The sequence below is a fragment of the Halichoerus grypus genome, chromosome X (genome assembly GCF_964656455.1).
Source record: "Halichoerus grypus chromosome X, mHalGry1.hap1.1, whole genome shotgun sequence".
NCBI lineage: Eukaryota > Metazoa > Chordata > Mammalia > Carnivora > Phocidae > Halichoerus > Halichoerus grypus.
In genome coordinates this window covers 91,226,377-91,249,700 of record NC_135727.1, presented here as the reverse complement: position 1 = coordinate 91,249,700, position 23,324 = coordinate 91,226,377, and the positions used below count along the sequence as shown (strand labels likewise).

At 42.5% G+C, this 23,324-nt stretch overlaps 1 protein-coding gene across 2 annotated transcripts; it reads right to left on the bottom strand.

The window, feature by feature from the left end:
• Positions 1 to 1,076: 1,076 nt before the first annotated feature.
• Positions 1,077 to 8,583, bottom strand: UXT (ubiquitously expressed prefoldin like chaperone). 2 transcript variants are annotated; one of them, XM_036101613.2, is made up of 7 exons: positions 8,462 to 8,583; positions 8,178 to 8,284; positions 7,098 to 7,179; positions 6,891 to 6,958; positions 6,515 to 6,622; positions 1,393 to 1,456; positions 1,077 to 1,176 (listed from the first exon to the last, which is right to left on the bottom strand). In XM_036101613.2, the coding sequence occupies exons 2-7, from the start codon at positions 8,273 to 8,275 to the stop codon at positions 1,123 to 1,125; spliced, it is 474 nt and encodes a 157-aa protein (XP_035957506.1). In that variant the 5' UTR covers positions 8,276 to 8,284; positions 8,462 to 8,583; the 3' UTR covers positions 1,077 to 1,122. The 2 variants fall into 2 exon arrangements, with proteins under 2 accessions (XP_035957506.1, XP_035957505.1); XM_036101612.2 differs by lacking the exons at positions 8,178 to 8,284; positions 8,462 to 8,583 and adding an exon at positions 7,627 to 7,809.
• Between the last annotated feature and the right edge of the window lie 14,741 nt (positions 8,584 to 23,324).

Below are 23,324 nucleotides of genomic sequence, written 5' to 3'. Positions count from 1 at the left end.
ACAGAGCTGTGCCGTGACTGGCCCAAGGGAGACTGATGGAACGCAGATGGCCGCCTGGGTTCCGAGGGGGCGTGCTGGGCCCCGCCGGTGCTTCACGCTGATTGGCTCAAGACTGACAGCCCGTGGGCGATTGACAAGACTCTGGGGGCGCCTGCCTCACAATGATTGGCCTACACGGAAGACAGCCTTCGAGGACAGGGGTGGATGGACTCTGCTTTCTGCTGATTGGCGGATGGGGGACTCCAGACAGCTGCCAAAACACCAACGGGGCGGTGCTGCACTCCACGCTGCTCAGCGGAAGCAGGCCTTGTATGGAAGTGGGCGTAGCAGCAGGCTGGCAGGGGGCTGGGCCAGGGCTGTGCGTAGGTGGGCAGGGTAACTCTGTAGTGATTGGCTAGAAAAGACGATTTTAGAACGGAGCCCAGATAGGAGGGGTTGGACAGCAGCCAAGCACGCAAAGGAGCGCTGAGTGGCGGAAACCAAATGCCTACGAGGAGGTCAGCGTCGAGCAGCAGCCAGTTATAAAGGGGCGGAACCTGGCTCTGCGTTGATTGGCGGAAGCTGGACTCAACCTAAAATAGGGGCCGGACTAAGGAGGGCGGGACGCGGCTCTGCGCCCATTGGTGGAAGCTGGAACTATTTAGAAGCGGGGTGAGGCCAAGGTTGGGCCGAGACGGGCGTGGGTGTATTCTAAGGTACCCCGGTCATGATTGGGGTGGGGGAGAGGCGCAAACCTTAGGGCCAGGAATGAAAGGCTGATTGTCTTGGGAACAAACCTCCACCCTGAATCGGCCCATTCTCTATGATAAGTCAGAGTTATGTCCAGGAAAATAAACAGAAAAAAAGAGAAGGGTCAGGTGGGAGGTCCAGGTTGCCAAGGCGACAGAAAAGAGGGCAAAGCGGAAAGTCAAGTGGCAAATGCTGCCAGGCAACAGGCTGGAGGCGGGACTTCAGGGGTGCTTTATAGGTTCCACACAGAGACTGGATCTCTGGGGCTCCTGGTAACTTTGTGCTTTAGAAACAAGGCACCTTAGCAAACAGCAGGGGTTTAGGTGGGGAAAGAAGGGCCATGTGACTCAAAGGCATTCAGGCTCTTTAATGTCTGAGGAGGCGGGGAAGAAGTCAATGGTGAGGTGTCTCCGGGAAATTCTGCAGGCCTTGTAGTTCTCTAAGCCCCTGAAAAAGAGGACAGAAGAGACTGAGCAGAGACTGGGTCCAGGCTCCACCCAGGCTTGCTGTGACCTCCCCTCCCTCAGAGCCAGCCTGGCTCCAGCTTGGCTCCAGCTTAGAGAGAAAGATGGTCCTTCCCGTCCCTGGCTCTCCCCCTTCCTCAGGTCACACCACCCTGAACACGTTTGGAGATAGAGTGGGAGTGGGGTGAGCTGCTCTCACCTCTAGCAACATGTGGATATGGGCCTTGATATTCATGGAGTCCTTGGTGAGGCTGTCGCTGAGTCTGGAGAAAAGAAACAAGAAAGGGCGAAGTGGGCCCCACTTACGCTCATGAGGATGATGCTTCCGCATCACTTCCAGAACTACCTGCGTCCTGGAGGACTTCCACGTGGCAGGCGGTAGGACATGCTACTGCCCGACCACTCCTGTGCACAGATGCCTGGCCACCATCTGGACTGCACTGATTCAGAGATGCTGATTGAATCCCTACTCTATGCCAGGCAATTTTAGCTACTGGGGAGAGAACAGCAAACACAACAAACAAAAATCTCAGCCTTGTGGAGCTCGAGTTCTCATTAAGAGGGACAAATTATGGAATAACATCTAAAGTATGTCAGATGGCTATAAGTAAAATGAAAAAGTTAAATGATGAGAGAGGGTAAGGAGTGCAGGAGTAGGGGCTACAGTTCTAATGAGAGTACTTACAAATGGCTGCACTGAGAAGCGTCTGAGTAAAGACTTAAAGAAGTGGATCATGTGGATAGATGGAAGATGAATGTTCCAGACACAAGGGCCAGCACATGCCAAGATGCTGAGGTGGGAGTGTACCTGGTGTGTTTGAAGCACAGCAAAGAGGCTGGTGTGGCTGAAGAAGACTAAGTGAAGGGGGAACTGTAGGAGGTGAGGTCAGAGAGGTAAGCTGGGGAGGCAGATCGTGTGAAACCCACAAGGCTCTGACTTTTACTCTAAGTGAAATGGGAGCCAAGGGAGGCATGTGATCAGAGAAGGGATGTGCACTGACAAGGTTTTTTTTTTAAGATTTTATTTATTTATTTGCGAGAGAGAGCGAGAGAGAGCGAGTGAGCATGAGCAGGGGGAGGGGCAGAGGGAGAGCAGGAAGCAGATTCCCTGCTGAACAGGGAGCCCGACGCGGGGCTCGATCCCAGGACACTGAGATCATGACCTGAGCTGAAGTCAGATGTTTAACCGACTGAGCCACCCAGGCGCCCCACCGACTAGGGTTTAAGCAGATCCATCTGGCTGCGGTGTGGAGGACTGGGGATAAGGAGAGCTAGTGTGGAAGCAGGAAGTCCAGTGAGAAGGCTACGGTAATAGCCCAGGTGAGAGACAGAGACTCAGACCAGTGTCAGCAGCTGAGGTGATGATTAGTGACTGGATTTGGAATATATTTTGAAGGCAGAATCAACAGGATTTACCAAACGGCTGGATGTCAGGTATAAGAGAGAGGACTCAAGGAAGATGCCAAGGCCTAAGCAACTGGGAAGCTGGAGTTGCCTGAAACCACTCTGGCCCCTGACTGTTGAGTTACATAAACCAGTCAGTTCCTTATATCTTCTGGGCCGATTGGGATCAGTCTCACCCAAAAGAATCCTAATTGATACAAAGGACTGAAGAAGGCCCTTCTGAAGAATAAAGAATGAGTAAGAGTTAAATAGTAAGAGAAGGTCTTTTCCCCAAAAAGGCCAAGAGGCGGGAAAGAGCTTTGGAAGAGCAGTCAGGAAGTCAGAGGGTTAGGAATTAAGTGAATGGTGGAAGGAAAGTGGTACAAGAGAAGGTCCAAGAGGTAGGAAGGGGCTGGATCACGCAGGGTCTTGATACTATGATAAGAAAGGTGGATTTTATTGTGCTGAACTTCTATCAAAGTAGAAATCAATTTTAGGCAAACTAGATACGGTAAGGAAAGTAGAAGGTAACAATACAGAATGTTAAATTGGAAAAAAAAAATACAGCACTGTAAACCCGTTTATATATCAGCATCTCCCAGATTTATATTTTCAGTCCAGACCCCTCTCCTGAACTCCAGCCTTGGGAGTTTTAACTACACCTTCAAAAACTCCACTTCAGTGTTTAATAAGCACCTTATACTGAACAGGTCCTAGGCTGAACTCCTGCGTCTTCCTCTCCAAATCTGCTCCTTCTCCATCTTCTCCCTCTCAGATAATGGCAGCTCCATCCTTCTAGTTGTTCAGCCCAAAACTCTCACACCCCACATTCAATCAAGCATTCTATTTAAAATTGCAACTGCTCCATCCTAGGCAATGTTTCATTTCTTTTTTTAAATTTTTTTAAGATTTATTTATTTGAGAGAGAGAGTGGAGGAGGGGCAAAGGGAGAGGGAGAAAGAGAAACCTCAAGCAGACTCCCCACTGAGCACAAACCCTCACACAGGGCTCAGTCTCAGGACCCTGAGATGATGACCTGAGCCAAAATCAAGAGTCTGGTGGCTTAACTGACTGAGTGACCCAGGCACCCATCCTTTTTTTAATTATTAAAGTATAATTGACATGTAACATTAGTTTCAGGGGTACAACACAATGATTCGATATTTGTATACATTGTGAAATGATCATCACAATAAGACTAATTAGCATTTGTCATCATACAAAGTTACAAAAAAATTTTTCCCAAGCAATGTTTTTTCTCTCTGTCCCCTGCTGTTCTCTGTAGCATTGCCAACCTGGGACATACTACATCACTTACTTATTTTTTATTGCCTGGCTTCCCTGACTAGAATGTAAGCTATGTAAGGGCAGAGGACAGAGACCGGTCTGCTTTGTTCCCTGCTGTATCCCCAGGATGCAAACTGTGTGAGGCACATAGTAGGCGCCAATGTATGTTGAATGAATGACTGAATGACCACTCCATTCAAAGGTACCTGAAGTCCGCAGGAGACAGTTGAGTGTATGTTTAAAGACAAGAAATCAATGAAACATGGTATTGTTGCCGAGAGCAAGAATGCTTGAACCCACAACCCTGAAATCAAGAGTCACGCGCTCCACCTACTGAGTCAGCCAGGTGCCCCTATTCTGTCTCTTCTATAGTTACATGTCTCTGGACATGTATTCCTTTCTGTGTAATCAGGAAAGAATATACACACAGATCTGATCCTCCCACTCCCCAAAGAAATATGCTAAAAATAAGAAGGACTGACAGTCCTTTTGGTTGCATAAAATAACCTGAAAGAAAGTTAGTTCGAAGTGTGTCCCAAGGAACAAAGTATTTTAAAGAGGAGAGTGAACTACCCAAACTCAAATCTTCATCTCCTAGAAAGATTAAACTTCTAGGAAGCGCTCCTAATTATAATAAAATAATAAGAGATTCAATCACATTTCTCATTACACTAATAAACCAGATAAATATATCAAAAAGATCAGACAAGGAGGCAGGCACTGACAATTTAAATATATTTTTGGGAAAGACATCAAGTCTCAAAAAATTAAAATTTCTATCTGAAAGGCTCAGGAATCCTGTGACATAACAAGGAAAGTTTTGTTATAAAAAATGGATGTGGGGCGCCTGGGTGGCTCAATTGGTTAAGCGTCTGCCTTCGGCTCGGGTCATGATCCCAGGGTCCTGGGATTGAGCCCTGCATCGGGCTCCCTGCTCGGCAGGAAGCCTGCTTCTCCCTCTCCCGCTCCCCCTGCTTGTGTTCCCTCTCTCGCTCTCTGTCAAATAAATAAATAAAATCTTAAAAAAAAAAAAAATGGATGTGGTCTAAATGACCACTAGTTCAGAACTGTGTTGGCCCATGAAAGCAGGCCCCTCAACCCCTTCACCAATTGGTCTGATCACTAAGATTTAGAAATCTCAGCAGATCTGAGGCTCTTTTGGGTCTACTAACACTGAAACCTTGGAGTGGTTTGAAAAGAGAAGAATTACTAAAACCACGAGAGAGCCAACTCTGGCAGAAATGAATGTAGGAATAAATATAACCCAGAAGGCATTTTAGATCAGTGGTATTCATTCTTGTGAGATGGTATTCATCTAAGTGTATTGCTTGGTGTCCCCTCTCTTGGCATGTTTGCCTCTCTTGGCAATTCTGCTAACGTGGCAGTCACATGTGGTCCCCTTGCCAGGAATGCTCTCCCCAGATAGCCCCATGGCTTGTTCACTCAACCAAGAGACTCAAATGTCATTTCCCCTGGAAGGCCTTCCCTAGCTACATTTCAAACCTCTCATCCACACTCCCAATTTCCCTTCCCTGCACAAAGCCTTAAACTCAACTGTAGCCCATACTTTCTCCCCACATTACCTTTCCCTCCACCACTAGAGATCTGCTTCAATCCCCCCTTCAATCTGGTTCCAGTGCACCCTTTTAAATTCATTCAACAAACACAGAGTACCTATTGTATGCTATGTACTATTATATCTCCCTTTGTAAAGCTTATATCCTAATGGGCAAAGGCAATGAATTTTAGAAAGAAGTAAATCACACAGTAAACATTAAGAGGTCATAAGTAGAACAAGGGAGGGGAATGAGGAGTGCCAGGGGTTGCAATTTTTTTTTTAAAGATTTTACCCATTTAGAGAGAGAGAAAGAGAGAGAGAGAGAGAGCGGGGAGGGGCAGAAGGGGAGGGAAAGGGACTCTCCAAGCAGACTCCCCGCTGAGCGCAGAGCTTGATGTGGGGCTCTATCCCATGATCCCAAGATCATGACCTGAGCTGAAACCAAGAGTCGGATGCTCAACTGACTGAGCTACCCAGTCACCCCCAGAGGTTGCAGTTTTAAAGTTAGGTTACAGAAGGCCTCGTTTTGGAGGTGACATTTAAGAAAGATTCAAACCGAGTTAGGAGAAAGGAAGCCATGTATGTACCTAGGAAAAGCGTGTTATAGGCAGAGAGCACAGCCATGGCAGTCACCCTAAGGTGGGATCATTCTGAGGGTGTTTCAAGAAGCCCGGGAAGGTCAGCGTGGTAAGAGTACAGTGAACGAGCAGGAAAATTATAGGGGGTGAATTCAGAGATAACTTGTTTTACTGTTACTGATTTATAGGCCGAAACCTCCTGGAACTGGTCAAAATTAGGCCTTCAAGGAACTCTTCTGTCTTGTTCACTGCTGCCTCCCCACTGCTAAGTACAGATCCTGCCATAGAACAGATAGCCAACAAATGTGTGTGAATGAACAATACAAAGACCATTTACTGAGTGGTTACTATGTGCTACACTTGGGGCTAAGCTTTGCGTCTCCACTTTCCTCAGCCCTAGCCCTGAGGAGGAGGGAAATGGACCCTGAAGTCTCATCCCAGGGAGCCGTGGGGAAAGGGAGAAGGGTGTTGCAAATGGCGGCATTTTGGACACTATCCTCATAGAATGGACTTACTCTGTGAGGAGATTGCTCTTACGATCAATGAACTTGAGAGCTTCTGCCAGTGTCAACTCCAGGAAAAAACCATATCCAAGGGCCACGTAGATTCGTGAAGTGTCTGGGCTGAGGAAACAATGGTTAGAGGAAGTGGGGGAAGTCCTTATTATCACTGTTTAGCATACTATACAGTTCAATGAAGATTTTTTTTTTTTAGTCCACTCCTCCCACCTTCCCCTGGGAGGGCAGGGATTTTGTTCTATTCGATTCACTGTCACATCCCCAGCACCTAGCACAGTGTCTGGACCATAGCAAATACTCAAAAAAATATTTGTTGAATGAAGGAAGGGGGAAGCTGAGCCCTGTGGGCTCAGAGGGGCAGGTAGACACTCACACAACTGTGTCAACGAAGAAGTTACAGCCCAAATCCACCTGCATATATAACTCCGAGGGGTTAGCTTCCTGTGGGGCCAGGGAAAAAAAGGGAGGGGTCAGTGGTCAACTTTCAGGTCAGCTGACAGGTTTTGGTCTGGGATCTCTCCTCCCATCCCCCTCCCTTGCCCACACACACCAAAATGGTACCTAACCTTGGTGTTTTTACCTGAAGTCGCTCAATGACATTTCTCAGTTGAAGGTATTTGGCCAGCTGCTCATATACCTTGTCACGATGGTCCAGCACTTTTCTGATGGGACAAGAGGACAATGGTGACCAACAAGAAGCCCTGGCCCTCTCAGAATACCTCATATTATGACTGAGACCCTCATGTTGCCGTGCCCTAAAGAAGCATTTTAGTGCAGAAGTTAAGATTTGAATTGTGAGTCAGACTGCTTGGGTTTGAATCCAGGCTCTCCTTTTTTACTAGTTGTGTGACTTTGGCAAGTAAGTAAACTCTTTAAGACTCAATTTCCCTATCTATAAAAAAGGGATGACAAATATTACCTCACAGAGTCATTAGGAGAATTAAATGAGTGTTTACTACAAAGTACTTATAATAGTGCCTAACCAAATAGTAAGCTCTATATATGCATTAGCTGTAATTTATTAGTACTATTATCACACTCTACTCCCAATGCCTCCCTCCAATCAGAATATCCCATTCTCAAAAAAAAAAAAAGTGTCCCTTTCTCACCCTAGAAAAATCTTCCATCCCTTTAGAATGTTCATTATCCTACTTCTGAACACGCTACTTCCTGCTCAGATTAATAATGACAGTAATAATAATTTGTCATACTCATTGAGCCCGTAGTATCTATGTTAAATCCTTTACAAGGACTGAACACATTAAAAAACTCAAAACCACCCCATCAGGAAGGTTCCATCAATTTTCCCATTTCACAGATAAGAAAACCGAGGCACAAAAAGGCGAGGCAGGGTACAACGTCTTCACACGGATGGCGAAATGGCCAAGCCAAGGATTCGAACCCGAGAACTCCCGCTTTGGACTCTAGCTCAACCGGTGAGAGGGGAGGCCGCACATGCGCGGACACACCCTCCACTAAGACCGCCACATCCCAGCCCAAGTCGCACCCCGGATGTCGCCCCTCCTTCTCGCTGGATCGGCGTACAGGGCCGGGCTCCGGACGCCTCCCCCACCAATCAGAAGGCTAGGCCCTGACTTCGAACGCCCCGCCCCCCCACGTGGAACGTTCCACACGCCCGGCCCTCCACGCTGTCACTCACCGCAGGTCCCGCTGTAGCACGTCACAGATGAAGGCCTCATAGCGCAGCACTTTCTCCCCTGTGGATTCCAGGGCCCGCCGTTTAGGGGGCGTCGCCATGATGTGTTCCTGAGGAATGGGGAGGGGGTAGACCACGTTGACCACTCAGTTTGGCCTCCGGCACAGTACATCTGCACCCTCTCAACAGCAGGAGTGGGCTCGTCCGGCTCCTGCCGGGGGTTCTGCCTTCTGCCCCTCCCAACTCTGGGACTCGGCCACCCAGGGACACCCAAACGCGGCCCTCACCTTAGAGCCGCCGGCAATAAGAACGGTTGCTATAAACCGTGGCTTCCGGGTGGCGCGGGTGAATGACGTACGACAAGGGCGCTGGCCAACCAAATAGCCAGGTGGGGAAGACGGTTCTAAGTGGCTGAAAGCGGGAGAAGCGGAGGAGAGAGGGGCGGGGCTTCAGGGAATCCGGAGAGAGTACGCACGACCGCAGAGCGTGGGAACCGGGAGGCGCGCGGAGCTTGTGGGGACTGTGCGTGGCTCGCGGGGGCGGGCTTTCCTGGGATTTGGCGGGTTCTGGGGGAGGCGGGGCGCACAGGTGGAGGTCGAGCTTCGGAAGGAGAGGGGCAAGAACTGATTATGGTTCTGGTTTGTGAAAGGAAGAGTTCCTCCCTGGGAACTATCGCCGTGGATTTTGATTTTTCACACCGGAGATTTGGGTTTGACTCCCGGTAATGGTAATGAATGTGAGCATTAAAAGAAAAATGTAAACGGAGACAGATTTCCTGAAATTCATCTTTGATAACTCCAGTTTTGCAACCTGCAATCCCTAACTGGGATCCAAGCAGATACTGACAACGCACTATGTCTATTACCTCGTTTAAGAGAGGCGTCAAGTGGAGGGTTGCTGAAGTCCTCGCCTCAAGATCGGCTATTCTGTAGTTAGAAATAGTTCCTCTGTCTTTATTTAAATGTGTAAACTTTTTATTTATTTGTATGCATTCAAATTAATGAATTTATTTTCCCACGTTAGATTTGCAAATAATAGCATCAAACCCAGGAAGCCCAGGCTGAGTCTGAAGGGGAACCCAGATACCAGATCCCTCAAATGCTGTTCCGCTTATAGGGCCTAGAGCCCCCACTCCTACCAGTGAAGTCTTCTCAACTACTTGGTGTGTTTCGTATGTAAAAGCAAATTTTTCTTTCAAATGCTCAAAACCTAAGCAAGTCAAGCTTTTCTTTGCCCTTAGAACAAGATGATTGTAAAGGAAACATGATTTTTAAAAATATTTTTTGTGAATCTTCTCATGTTTCATATAGTTAAAATTACATTTGGTGTGATTGAAACAGACACCAGGTAGTTAGACAAGTATTATTGAGTTAATCTATACCATTTTCCTGTGAAAAAAAGGGTGTTATGTTTATTATCTTTATTTAACACAAAAGAACACAGAGTTCTAATGAGATGGAGATGGGTCCGTTCAAGTCTATTAACTTATATTTCACAAAAACATTTTTTACTTTTTTTTTTTAAAAAAGATTCTATTTATTTATTTGAGAGAGAGAGAGCACCAGCAGGGGGACGGACAGAGGGAGAAGCAGACTCCTAGCTGAGCCAGGAGCCTGACTTGGGGTCATGACCTGGGAGTCATGACCTTGGGATCATGACCTGAGCCCTAGGCAGACACTGAACCACCCAGGTGCCCCCATTTTTCACTTTTAAAAAAACATGTACCCAACTTTATTTTTACATTTTAAACCTATAGAAAAGTTGGCAGTGAACACCCATAGAGTCTGCATTTAGACTGGACAAATGTTAATATTTGGCTGCATTTGCTTTCTCTCTTTCTGAACCACACGATAATTGTTGACCTGGCTGCATAGCATTCCATGTTTTGGATGGCCTCAGATTTTTGAGCCACTCCTATGTTATTGGATGTTTGGATGTGTCCTAGTTTTTTTCATTGGTATAATCCAGGATGGGATAATAAATAGTCTTTGTTTTCAGATTTTTGTGTACCACCATGATTATTTCCTTGTAGAAAGTAGAAATTGATCTGAAGGAGGTCACTGCATTGGCAATCAAGTATTAAGTGACAGTTATACACATATTCCCCATAACAAACTTCCTCATCTAAGCTCTGCATCAAGAGTTTGCTGATCCTTTTCCTATAGCCTACAATCTAAGAATACTGTTTTCACTGTTTTAAATGCTTGAAAAAAGTAAAAGGAATAATATTTTGTGATGTTTGTAAAGTACATAAAATTCAGATTTCAGTGTCGAAAAATAAAGTTTTATTGGAACACAGCTATACTCATTTGCTTATTTATTGTCTGTAGATGCTATCATGCTTATTACTGGAAGAGTAGTTAGTTGCCACAGAGACCGTGTAGCCTGAAAATCCTAAGGTATTAACTATCTGGCCTTTAATAGAAGTTTGCCAGCCCCAGTCATGTCAGCTGTATACAACCCTATCAATCACCAATACATGTGTTGGGGCTCTAAGTATGTGGGCCTCCCAAGCTTCCACTGGTGACCTCTTACCTGGCTTATGGGTGGGAATTTTCATGCTGGTGCTTCTGGGAGACATGAGGCAGACCATGTCTCTCATCTCCATTTGTATTTTCTCTCCCTCCCAGCCAACCCACCCACAAGGAAGGAAGAGTAAGAAATGACTGAGGCCCAGATGAGTTAGAGCTTATGCATTCATTTACTGCCTACTTTATTTTCCACTGGATATTTGGAACCTGATAAGAATATATCTCATAAAATTGAAAAATAAAGGTAGGATTACAAAAAATACAAACAAATAGACGATTAACATCAGGGAAAATTGGGATGTAGGTATGAAATTCACTTCTGTGCTTAACTGTGAATTTGTCTCTCATCTTCCTACAACAATAGCAAAAGGGGAAATGGAGTCAGTTATGTGATTTGTATTGTCCACAAGGAAAAAGCATACCAGCTCATCAGCAGAAGGAAATATTTCATGCCATTCTCTAGGAAACAATAAAATTAGAACTCTCCCTTACTTCCTACACTAAAATAAATTCCAGGTAGATTAAAGATTTAAATGATTTAAATGTAAAAGTGGAGGGTGCCTGGGTGGCTCAGTCGTTAAGCGTCTGCCTTCGGCTCAGGTCATGATCCCAGGATCCTGGGATCGAGTCCCACATCGGGCTCCCTGCTCGGCAGGAAGCCTGCTTCTCCCTCCCCCACTCCCCCTGCTTATGTTCCCTCTCTCGCTGTGTCTCTCTCTGTCAAATAAATAAATAAAATCTTAAAAAAAAAATAAATAAATGTAAAAGTGGAACCATCAGTGTGTGAGAAGGAAAAAAAAGTGGGAGAATATTTATTTATTATCATCTTAGAGTGAAGTCCTTTCTAGTGATGACATAAAATTCTGAAGTCATGAGAGAATATATTGATATACTGTGTTCATAAAATTAATGTATGCACAATTAACCTTAAAAACCTTAAAGCCAAATGGCAAGTTGCAAAGAAAAATTTGCAACAGATGCAATCAATGGCTAGTTTACTTAATATGTAAAGTACTCCTACAAATCAATATAAAAGCCCAACAATTTAAAGAAACTAGACAGAGACAATTCCTAGATATGCAGCTCACTTTTAAATACATGAAAATGTGTTCATCCTCAATCATAATAGAGAAATGCAAAATAAAACATGTGAAATGCTGTTTTTCATGTATCAGGTTGGAAAAGACCAAGAGGATTTGTAATATACTGCTGGTGCCACAGCTTAAATTTCCAGGAAGCAGATACTGACATGGAGTTAGAAGTGCAGGTGTATTGGGCACCTGTGAAAGAAAAGGGGGGGAAGGAGGATTGGGCAGAGGGAGCTTCAGACCATGATGCCAACCAGACAGACTTGCAGCTAGCCCAACCTAGAGCTCCAGAGCAAAGATTGCCTGTTAGAGGAGTCCCACCTAGCCCTTTGAACCCCCTCATTGTTCAGTCATAGGCTGGAGACAGCCCTGAGAATGGTAGGACCTTGGTGCTAAGGCTGAGGTGAAGCCCAGCAGAGCTAACTGGAGACTCTCAAATAACTACACTTCTCACAGCTGGGCAATGAGTCCTTTCTTGAAGAGGAATCTGAGAGGCTCGTCTCCATGTTGGCTGCAGTTGACAGGTATGGGGGGAAGCCAATATTGTTACATGTTGTTTAGGGAGTAAATATAGAAGTAGCTTTTTTTAATTTTAATTTTTTATTTTTATTTATTTTTTTAATTTTTTATTATTAAAAAATTTTTAATTTTTAATTTTTATTTATTTTTTTAATTTTTTATTATTAAAAAAATTTTAATTTTTTATTTTTATTTATTTTTTTAAGTATTTTTTAAGGGCTTGAACTCACGACCCTGAGATCAAGACCTGAGCTGAAATCAAGAGTAGGACACTTAGACCAGACAAAGACCCCATCAAAAAGGAGAATTACAGACCAATATCCCTGATGAACATGGATGCAAAAATTCTCACCAAAATACTAGCCAATAGGATCCAACAGTACGTTAAAAGGATTATTCACCACGACCAAGTGGGATTTATCCCTGGGCTGCAAGGTTGGTTCAACATCTGCAAATCAACCAACGTGACACAATACATTAACAAAAGAGAGAACAAGAATCATATGATCTTCTCAATAGATGCAGAAAAAGCATTTGACAAAGTACAGCATCCTTTCTTGATCAAAACTCTTCAGAGTATAGGGATAGAGGGAACATACCTCAATATCATAAAAGCCATCTATGAAAAACCTACAGCGAATATCATTCTCAATGGGGAAAAACTGAGAGCTTTCCCCCTAAGGTCAGGAACGCAGCAGGGATGTCCACTATCACCACTGCTAGTCAACATAGTATTAGAAGTCCTAGCCACAGCAATCAGACAACAAAAAGAAATAAAAGGCATCCAAATCCTCAAAGAAGAAGTCAAACTCTCACTCTTTGCAGATGATATGATACTTTATGTGGAAAACCCAAAAGACTCCATCCCAAAACTGCTAGAACTCATACAGGAATTCAGTAAACTGGCAGGATATAAAATCAATGCACAGAAATCAGTGGCATTCCTATACACCAACAAGACAGAAGAAAGAGAAATTAAGGAGTCGATCCCATTTACAATTGCACCCAAAACCATAAGATACCTAGGAATAAATCTAACCAAAGAGGCAAAGGATCTGTACTCAGAAAACTATAAAATACTCATGAAAGAAATTGAGGAAGACACAAAGAAATAGAAAAACGTTCCATGCTCATGGATTGGAAGAACAAATATTGTGAAGATGTCAATGCTACCTAGAGCAATCTCCACATTCAATGCAATCCCCATCAAAATACCATCCACTTTTTTCAAAGAAATGGAACAAATAATCCTAAAATTTGTATGGAACCAGAAAAGACCCCGAATAGCCAGAGGAATGTTGAAAAAGAAAAGCAAAGCTGGCGGCATCACAATTCCGGACTTCCAGCTCTATTACAAAGCTGTCATCATCAAGACAGTATGGTACTGGCACAAAAACAGACACATAGATCAATGGAACAGAATAGAGAGCCCAGAAATGGACCCTCAACTCTATGGTCAACTAATCTTTGACAAAACAGGAAAGAATGTCCAATGGAAAAAAGACAGTCTCTTCAACAAACGATGTTGGGAAAATTGGACAGCCTCATGCAGAAGAATGAAACTGGACCATTTCCTTACACCACACACAAAAATAGACTCCAAATGGTTGAAAGACCTAAATGTGAGACAGGAGTCCATCAAAATCCTAAAGAACACAGGCAGCAACCTCTTCGACCTCAGCCGCAGCAACTTCTTCCTAGAAACATCGCGAAAGGCAAGGGAAGCAAGGGCAAAAATGAACTATTGGGACTTCATCAAGATAAAAACCTTTTGCACAGCAAAAGAAACAGTCAACAAAACCAAAAGACAACCGACAGAATGGGAGAAGATATTTGCAAATGACATATCAGATAAAGGGCTAGTATCCAAAATCTATAAAGAACTTATCAAACTCAACACCCAAAGAACAAAGAATCCAATCAAGAAATGGGCAGAAGACATGAACAGACATTTTTCCAAAGAAGACATCCAAATGGCCAACAGACACATGAAAAAGTGCTCAACATCGCTCGGCATCAGGGAAATCCAAATCAAAACCTCAATGAGATATCACCTCACACCAGTCAGAATGGCTAAAATTAACAAGTCAGGAAACGACAGATGTTGGCGGGGATGCAGAGAAAGGGGAACCCTCCTACACTGTTGGTGGGAATGCAAGCTGGTGCAGCCACTCTGGGAAACAGTATGGAGGTTCCTCAAAAAGTTGAAAATAGAGCTACCATATGATCCAGCAATTGCACTACTGGGTATTTACCCCAAAGATACAAATGTAGGGATCCGAAGGGGTACGTGCACCCCAATGTTTATAGGAGCAATGTCCACAATAGCCAAACTGTGGAAAGAGCCAAGATGTCCATCGACAGATGAATGGATAAAGAAGATGTGGTATATATATACAATGGAATATTATGCAGCCATCAAAAGGAATGAGATCTTGCCATTTGCAACGACGTGGATGGAACTGGAGGGTATTATGCTGAGCGAAATAAGTCAAACAGAGAAAGACATGTATCATATGACCTCACTGATATGAGGAATTCTTAATCTCAGGAAACAAACTGAGGGTTGCTGGAGTGGGGGGTGGAGTGGGAGGGATGGGGTGACTGGGTGATAGACACTGGGGAGGGTATGTGCTCTGGTAAGCGCTGTGAACTGTGCAAGACTGTTGAATCTCAGATCTGTACTTCTGAAACAAATAATGCAATATATGTTAAGAAAAAAAAAAGAAGAAGATAGCAGGAGGGGAAGAATGAAGGGGGGGAATCAGAGAGGGAGACGAACCATGAGAGACGATGGACTCTGAAAAACAAACTGAGGGTTCTAGAGGGGAGGGGGGTGGGAAGATGGGTTAGCCCGGTGATGGGTATTAAAGAGGGCACATTCTGCATGGAGCACTGAGTGTTATGCACAAACAATGAATCATGGAACACTACATCTAAAACTAATGATGTAATGTATTGTGATTAACATAACAATAAAAAAATTTAAAAAAAAGAGTAGGACACTTAACCGACTGAGCTACCCAGGTGCCCCTAAAAATAACCATCATTTGGTTTTATGAAGTAAAATATTTCAGATTACTGCCAAACAACCTTTGAAAGCAAATTTGTTTATGGATAATACAAAAGAGTTATTTAGAATCATGGACATATAGTGCAATGATGACTATGTATAATACGTAATAGAAATATATGCTTTCTGAACTATTATTAGTCTGCTGAATTCATGCTAATCAAACTAAATTATGGCTGTATCTTTATAACTGGGTTCTAATAGATAATGGGCATAATTTAGTCAGGTACTATATAGAATGTTAGTAATGAAGCCATATATTTAATGTGTGGATTTAAATATTCTAAACAATCCTCTGTGGTCCTTTTTCTGTAAAAGGATGAGAGAATAAATATTTTAGAATTTGCAAACCATTAAAAGACATCAGGTAATGGAATGCATGAAAAAAAACAAGACCCATCTATATGCTGCCTATGAGAGACTCATTTCAGACCAAAAGACATCCGCAGATTGAAAGTGAGGGGATGGTGAAACATCGATCATGCAAATGGATGTCAAAAAAAAGCTGGGGCTGCATCTGGGTGGCTCAGTCAATTAAGCATCTGCCTTCAGCTCAGGTCATGATCTCAGAGTCCTGGGATCGAGCCCCACATTGGCTCTCTGCCTCTCCCCACGCTCATGCTCTCTCTCTCTTCCTCTCTCTCTCTCAAGTAAATAAATAAAATCTTTTTTAAAAAGTTCCAGAAGAAAACGGGGGTTGCAATACTTACTTTGGACTAAATAGACTTTTAAAAAAAGACTTAACAAGAGACAAAGGACACTTTATACTAATAAAGGGGACAACCAACAAGAAGATATAACAATTATAAATGTTTATGCACCCAACATGGGAGCACCCAAATACATAAAACAGTTAATAACAAACATAAAGGAACTAATCGACAGTAATACAATAATAGTAGAGGCAGACGCTCAACCAACTGAGCCACCCAGGCGCCCCCAAGAAACAGAAAATCAAACAGGAAACAGTGGTTTTGAATAACACTGGACCAGATGGATTTAACAGATATATTCAGAACAATCCATCCTGAAACAGAAGAATACACATTCTTTTCAAATGTACATGGAACATTCTCCAGAATAGATCACGTATTAGCCCACAAAGCCAGCCTCAACATTTTTCTAGATATGTCTCCTGAGGCAAGGGAAATAAAAGCAAAAATAAACTATTGGGACTACATCAAAACAAAAAACTTCTATACAGCAGAGGAAACAACCAACAAAACTAAAAGAAAACCTACTGAATGGGAGAAGATATTTGCAAATGACATATTCGATAAAGGGTTAGTATCCAAAATACATAAAGAACTTCTAAAATTCCACACCAAAAAAAACCCCCCACCAAATAATGCAATTAAAAAATGGGCAGAAGGCATGAACAGACATTTCTCCAAAGAAAACATACAGATGGCCAACAGACACATGAAAAGATGTTCAACATCACTTATCAGTAGGGAAATGCAAATCAAAACTATAATGAGATATCACTGCACACCTGTCAAAATGGCTAAAATCAACACAAGAAACAAGTGTTGTGGAGGACATGGAGAAAAAGGAACACTCATGCACTGTTGGTGGGAATGCAAACTGGTACAGCCACTCTGGAAAACAGTACGGAGGTTCCTCAAAAATTAAAAATAGAACTACTGTATGATCCAGTAATCACCCTACTGGGTATTTACCTAAAGAATATGAAAACACTAATTCAAAGGGATGTATGCATTCCTATATTTATTGCAGCATTATTTACAATAGCCAAACTATGGAAACAGCCCAAGTGTCCATGGATAGAGGAATGGATAAAGAAGAAGTGGTATACATATACAATGGAATAGTGTTCAGCCATAAAAAAATGAAATCTTGCCATTTGCAATGACATGGATGGAGCTAGAGAGTATAATGCTAAGGAAAATAAGTCAGTCAGAGAAAGACAGACACCATACGATTTTACTCCTGTGTGGAATTTAGGAAACAAAACAAATGAACAAAGGAAAGAAACAAAAGACAAACCAAGAAACATCCTTTTTTTAAAGATTTTATTTATTTATTTGACAGAGAGAGAGACAGCGAGAGAGGGAACACAAGCAGGGAGAGTGGGAGAGGGAGAAGCAGGCCTCCTGTGGAGCAGGGAGCCCGACGCAGGGCTCGATCCCAGGACCCCGGGACCATGACCCGAGCCAAAGGCGGACGCTCAACCGACTGAGCCACCCAGGGGCTCCCAAGAAACAGATTCTTAACTACAGAGAACAAACTGGAGGTTGCCAGAGGGGAGGTAGGTGGGGGGATGGGTGAAATAGGTGAAGGGGATTAAGAGTACACTTATACTGATATGCACTGAGTAAATATGGAACTGTTGAATCACTATATTGTACACCTAAAACTAATATAACACTGTATGTTTACTACACTGAAAATAAAAAATATGAATAAGTATCAATGTGATTCATGATGTCTTTTATGGTTAAAAATGTACTTATTTCCTAGCTCTGTTTGTGGAAAAGACTTAGAAGCAATGGTCAGTGCAGGACACTGAGCATTCCCAGTATCTGGATGGGAGCCTATATATACCATTACTCACTAAAAGCAATCAGGGAGTGATTTTATGACTGTAGAAGGAAATGTATAAAATGATATTGGACCATTATGTTATTCCAGCTGGCTAGGAATCTTTCAAAGACTACTGTTGTCATGTCAAAAGAATTCAGAAACCAATTGAAAAAGCTTCCACTGGTGAAAGATGGGACAATTTGAGCACCATTAGAGATAACTGCAATGGATCAAAGCACATTAAATATGTTTAAATCCAAAAGTTCATATTGATATAAAAACAACTCTTTCGTCACATTTGGAGATGCTCATAAACCACTTCATTAATTTAAAATTTGCTTAAATAAAGGGGAAGAATCAAACATTTATTCTGCTTTTCTTGTACCATTTTTGATCAAAGATAACTTAATAGTTGATGAGAGAAAGCTTTTCTTTATAAAAAGTTCTTTTCTAACAAGTGAAGAAGAGTGATAGAAAATCATTTTGTAAACCATTTTGAGTTAGTGTAATTAGGCAATAACCACCAATTACTAATAAAATCACACAAAAAAAATGACTGACAATCTAGCATCCCAACCTGATGAAAGCACATTGGTCACACCACCTCTGGAGCATAAATAACATAAGTGACAAAAAATTGAATCAGAATCTTATCAATAGAGCTACCCACCAATTGGCCAGAAATGTAGAAAACAGAGGAACATGTAAACTAATACCGTGGGGTGCATTTGGAAATTCATTCCAAATACATTCATTGAACTTCTTCAAGACTATCTCTTTTCATCAACAAATACATGCAAGGAGGGATAAAAGAGGTGGATAAGGAGTACACAGATTAAGAAATATAAGAAAGATATCAACCAGCTATAATGTGTGAGACTTCTTTGCATCATGATTCAAACAATTCATTTAAAAATGTATGATATAATTGGGGACATTTGAACACTAGACACTTGCTGATAATCTGGAATTGTAAAATTTTTAGGTGTGGTAATGATATTATAGTCATTACTTTCAAAGGCATTCTTATTTGGAGGGGTAACATTAAACATAACTAAGAAGAAATTATAGGGTGTCAGGAATTTGCTTTGAAATAATCCAGGGGAACGGAGGCAGGGATATAGAAAAAAAGTTCATACCTTGTATTTGGGTGTTATGTCTCAAGTCATAACAGTTTCCTCCCTTTTTAAATGAAATTGATTTGGTGGAGAATTCTGGTTATTGGCTCTAGTAGAATGTCCCATAACCTGGACTCAACTGATTTTTTAATCATGGAATCTTTTAATTTGTTTTTCCATTCTTGGTGTTTCTTGTAAATGTGACCTAGATCTGGATGCTGGATTAAATTTAGGTTCATTTTTTTTTTTTTTGATCGTGCTTCATAGGATTAAATTTAGGTTCATTTTTTTTTATCGTGCTTCCTATTGCCCTGTATTCTCATTGACAGACATAATGTCTGTCATCCCATCTTTAGTGATGCTAAGATTGATATGCAGATTCAAGTGATATCAACTAGGTTTTGAATTAATGTGTAATTGCTTACAATATTCTGTAAATCTTTTAACGTAATTGTTACCTGTAGTTATTTCTCTCTTTTCATCTTATTTTCAGGATGCCTTTTCTCTCCTTTTTTTTTTCTTAATTACTTCTGCTACATGTTTGCCTCATTAAATTTTTCAAAGAATCAGAACGAGCTCATTTTTCTTTAAAATATGTTTTTTTATGATGGATAATCTCAAACATACATCAAAGTGAAGAGAATAGTACAATGACTCCGCCTTGCACTTACCATCCAGCTTCAACAAGTTTCAAACTTTTGCCAGTCTTTGAACTGAATTGTTTTTTTTAATTCTTCTCTCTCTTGCTATCTCTCTCTCTGTCCAATAAATAAATAAAATATTAAAAAAAAAAGAAATAAAAAAAGAGGGGCGCCTGGGTGGCTCAGTCAGTTAAGCATCTGCCTTTGGCTCAGGTCATGATGCCAGGGTCCTGGGATCGAGCCCCGCACCAGGCTCCTTCCTTGGCAGGGAGCCTGCTTCTCCCTTTCCCTCTGCCTGCCACTCCCCTGTTTGTGCTTTCTCTCTCTCTCTCTCTCTCTCTGTCAAATAAATAAAATCTTTTTTTAAAAAAGATAAAAATTCTTTAATTTGGAATCATTTTAGATTTACAAAAAAGGTGGAAAGATAGTAGGGTTTCTGTATATCCCTTACCCAATTTCCCTCATTACATTATTAAGATCTTACATTTCCATGGTATATTTTCCAAAAACGAAGAAACTCTTCAACAGATGAATGGATAAAGAAGATGTGGTATACATATACAATGGAATATTACTCAGCCATCAGAAAGGATGAATACTTACCATTTACATTGACATGGATGGAACTGGAGGGTATTATGCTGAGCAAAATAAGTCAGTCAGAGAAAGACAATTATCATATGGTTTCACTCATATGTGGAATATAAGAAACAGGGCAGAGGACTGTAGGGGAAGGGAGGGAAAACTGAATGGGAAGTCATCAGAGAGGGAGAAAAACCATGAGAGACTCTTAACTCTAGGAAACAAACTGAGGGTTGCTGGAAGGGAGATGGGTGGGGGAATGGGGGAACTGGGTGATGAGCATTAAGGAGGGCACATGATGGGATGAGCACTGGGTGTTATATGCAAATGATAAGTTATTGAACACTATACCTGAAACTAATGATGTACTATAAGTTGGCTAATTGAATTAAAACAAAACAAAACAAAACAAAGAAACCAAAAGTGATACATTGCTATTAACAAAACTCTAAACTTCATTTGGATTTCACCAGTTTTTTCCACTAATGGTCTTTTTCTGTTCTGGAATCCAATCCAGGTACCATACTGGATTTAGTTGCCATGTCTCCTCAGTCTCCTGTGGTCTGTGACAGTGTCTCACTCCCTCTTTGTTTTCTGTGACCTTGACAGTCTTGTGAAGTACTGGCCAGATATCCTGTAGAATGTCCCCCAATCTGGGTATGTCTGATGTTTTTCTCTTGATTAGACTAGATTTTGAGTATGAGGAAAGGGATAACAGTAGAAGGTATTTTGGGCATGGTGACCGTTTAGGCACTTAGTGTCCTGCCCCCCTCCATCTTAGGAGACTCAAGTTCTGCCCTGTGCAGATGGGATGGGCCAAGAACTATTTGGGTGCAGCACCTCCCGGTTAGGGTAAGTTGAAGTAGACCAACATCAAAAAATCTCTCCTGAGATTCTGTGATATTCTAGTTCTTTCTAATGCTTTGGGGATTGAGTAACCATTTTTTTTTTGAGCAAACCAGGTCTCCATTTACAGGGTTCTGTGAAATGGTTATTTATCTTTCTGCTCAGAAAGATATTTCTTTATCTTATCTGGCTCAGAATCAGCCCTGCCTCTCAATACGGATACTCTTGGATGTGCGCTTGTCTTTGATACCTCACTCTCTCAGCCTGTTTTGTTTTTCCAACAGAATTTAACACCATCCGGTATATAATTGACTATTAGTCTAATTTCTACCCTTCACCAGTAGAATGTAACTTCTCCATATGTGCTCTGGTTTGTGATCATTCGCTGATGAATCCTCAGTGCCTCTATGTAGCGAGATAGCTGAATGGATAGCTGAATGGATTTAATAAATGAGTGAGCCAGAGATGGAGGCCTAAATGCAGTCAGTGGGGCCTGAAACACAGGTGTTCTGCCAGCAGGAGGAGCTCCAGGATATTTGAGTGGAATGGAACATTCCATTTGCGAGCGCTTCATGGTGCACAGCGGAATTCTAGGCAATGCTTCTCCAATGGAACCATGCACCTGAAACCCCTGAGGATCTTGTTTAGGATGATGCTCATTTTTATTCAGGAGGTCTGGGTTGGGACTCAAGATTCTTCATTTCTAGCATGTTCCCAGGTCACGCTGCTGGTTGGCACACCACACGTGGATTAGCAACCCTGTATGACCATCTCCTAGGTGTATTAAGGAATAACAACATCCCCAATAATTCCAAAACTTTAAGTTTTTTTTCTAGAGAAGTGTAGTGGTTAGGAGAGTTTAGGCTTTGGAGATCGATTGACCTGCACTGAAATCCCGACTTAGCCGCTTTCCCACTGGGCATGTTATAACCCTGTCTTAGGTTAATAATCGTCTCTGAGCCCAAGTTTCCTCGGCTATTAAGTGGGAGAAATAATATGTACTTGGCAGAATTATAAGAGTTAAATGGACAAATGCAGGTAAAGTTCTCAGAGGGATCTCTAGCACAGAGTGAGTCCTCAGGAAATGGCACTTTAAAATAATCGATATGAATATGGTAGAGTACATTTTAAAAGGCTTTCCCATGTGTAGTCAGGAGGTTGCATTACTACTGGCTGATGATTGGTGGTGAAACAAGATGACAGATACCACCACCGGATCAAGTGGGGGTATGAGGTTGACCTGGCCGCTATATTCTCAAGCTGGAACTGTTAATCTCTTCCTCATGGACAGCAAGACTCAGAGTCCTCTTTTCTGATGCTGGGTGAGACATGACTACCCTGAATTCTTTAAAAAAAAATTTTTTTTTTTAAATTTTAGTTAATTTTAATTTTTAAAAAAGATTTTATTTATTTATTTGTCAGAGAGAGAGAGACAGAGCATGAGCAGGGGGAGCAGCAGGCAGAGGGAGGAGCAGGCTCCCCGCTGAGCAAGGAGCCCAATGTGGGGCTTGATCCCAGGACCCTGGGATCATGACCTGAGCTGAAGGCAGACGCTTAACTGACTGAGCCACCCAGGGGTCCCTAGTTAATTTTTTAGAGTGGGGAGGAGGCAGAGGGAGAAGGAGAGAGAATCTTAAGCAGGCTCCATGCCCGGCATGGAGCCCAACGTGGGGCTTGATCTCACCATCCTGAGATCATGACCTGATTCAAAATCAAGAGCCGGATGCTTAACGGACTGAGCTACCCAGGGGCCCCTCCACTGCCCTGAATTCTTATGACAGCAGTGTGTGACTGTGTAGGGAGAGAGGAAGAGCTCAAAATTAGTGTGTGTGGCATAATCCAGGCGTATGACTGTGAAATGTGGGAAGCCTGGATTCTCTTGGCTCCACGGTCTTAGCAGCCTGTCTCCTGAAAAAGACACGGGGGAGGAAATAATGATGTCTGGGTTGATGACAAATTTGTGACAAGTGAATAAGAATTTGATCTTTCTCCAAAAGGTAGGCACCAGGTAGACATTTCTCTTTTGTCTGGCTAGGAGTTTCCTGAAACAGACTGTAGCGATCGTTGCCTGGATTCCTGATCATGTTTTGCCACGTCTCTGGGCTGCTTGTGGGCAGGGAGGGACTACACAGAAATGTTCCCATTCAACTCCTCACCCAGGCTGATTGCCCTCCCCTGTGGATCACATTCTGCTGAGGGCTGTGG

What these genes read in the sequence shown, in the direction of transcription:
- UXT (XM_036101613.2), bottom strand. Translation starts at nt 8,275, where the DNA reads ATGGCGACGCCCCCTAAACGGCGGGCCCTGGAATCCACAGGGGAGAAA. An exon ending in GTGCTACAGCGGGACCTGCG is followed by an intron (nt 7,180 to 8,177) that starts GTGAGTGACAGC and finishes TTGTCCCATCAG; the next exon opens with AAAAGTGCTGGACCATCGTG. An exon ending in TTCTTCGTTGACACAGTTGT is followed by an intron (nt 6,623 to 6,890) that starts GTGAGTGTCTAC and finishes TTGTTTCCTCAG; the next exon opens with CCCAGACACTTCACGAATCT.